The sequence below is a fragment of the Penaeus monodon genome, chromosome 23 (genome assembly GCF_015228065.2).
Source record: "Penaeus monodon isolate SGIC_2016 chromosome 23, NSTDA_Pmon_1, whole genome shotgun sequence".
Classification (NCBI taxonomy): Eukaryota; Metazoa; Arthropoda; class Malacostraca; order Decapoda; family Penaeidae; genus Penaeus; species Penaeus monodon.
The window spans coordinates 30,222,080-30,222,384 of NC_051408.1; the positions used below are offsets into that span (position 1 = coordinate 30,222,080).

The 305-nt window shown below is 39.0% G+C and overlaps 1 protein-coding gene across 1 annotated transcript in view; it reads left to right on the forward strand.

Annotated features, from left to right (window-relative positions):
• LOC119588390 overlaps window positions 1-299 on the forward strand; it is a gene marked incomplete in the record, with an annotated part of 8,753 nt that extends 8,454 nt beyond the window's left edge. The window contains 1 exon segment of the mRNA XM_037937071.1: window positions 112-299. Coding sequence (XP_037792999.1) covers window positions 112-231 — 120 coding nt within the window.
• Window positions 300-305: the final 6 nt, after the last annotated feature.

Genomic DNA, 305 nt, shown 5'->3' on the forward strand with positions numbered 1-305 from the left:
CTAACTTCCACTTTCATATAATTAAAAACCAGTTGAGATCACAATTAGCCTCGTTCTCATTAACATACGTCGTTAATAACTACATTTTTCATTTCTTCGATCTTTCTACAGTCAGTGCAAGAAGTTCTCCATCACATCGACCTTCGCACAATCATCCTCCACCACTTAGAGAAGAAAAATAAAACGACACGATTCCGGAGTAAAGGCGAAGGAACGCGGCCCCGAACGTGAAACCAGAACGCGCTCTTGCATAACAAATGAATAAATAAAGGGATTGTGTGAAGAAGTTTGAAAGATAGATGAAA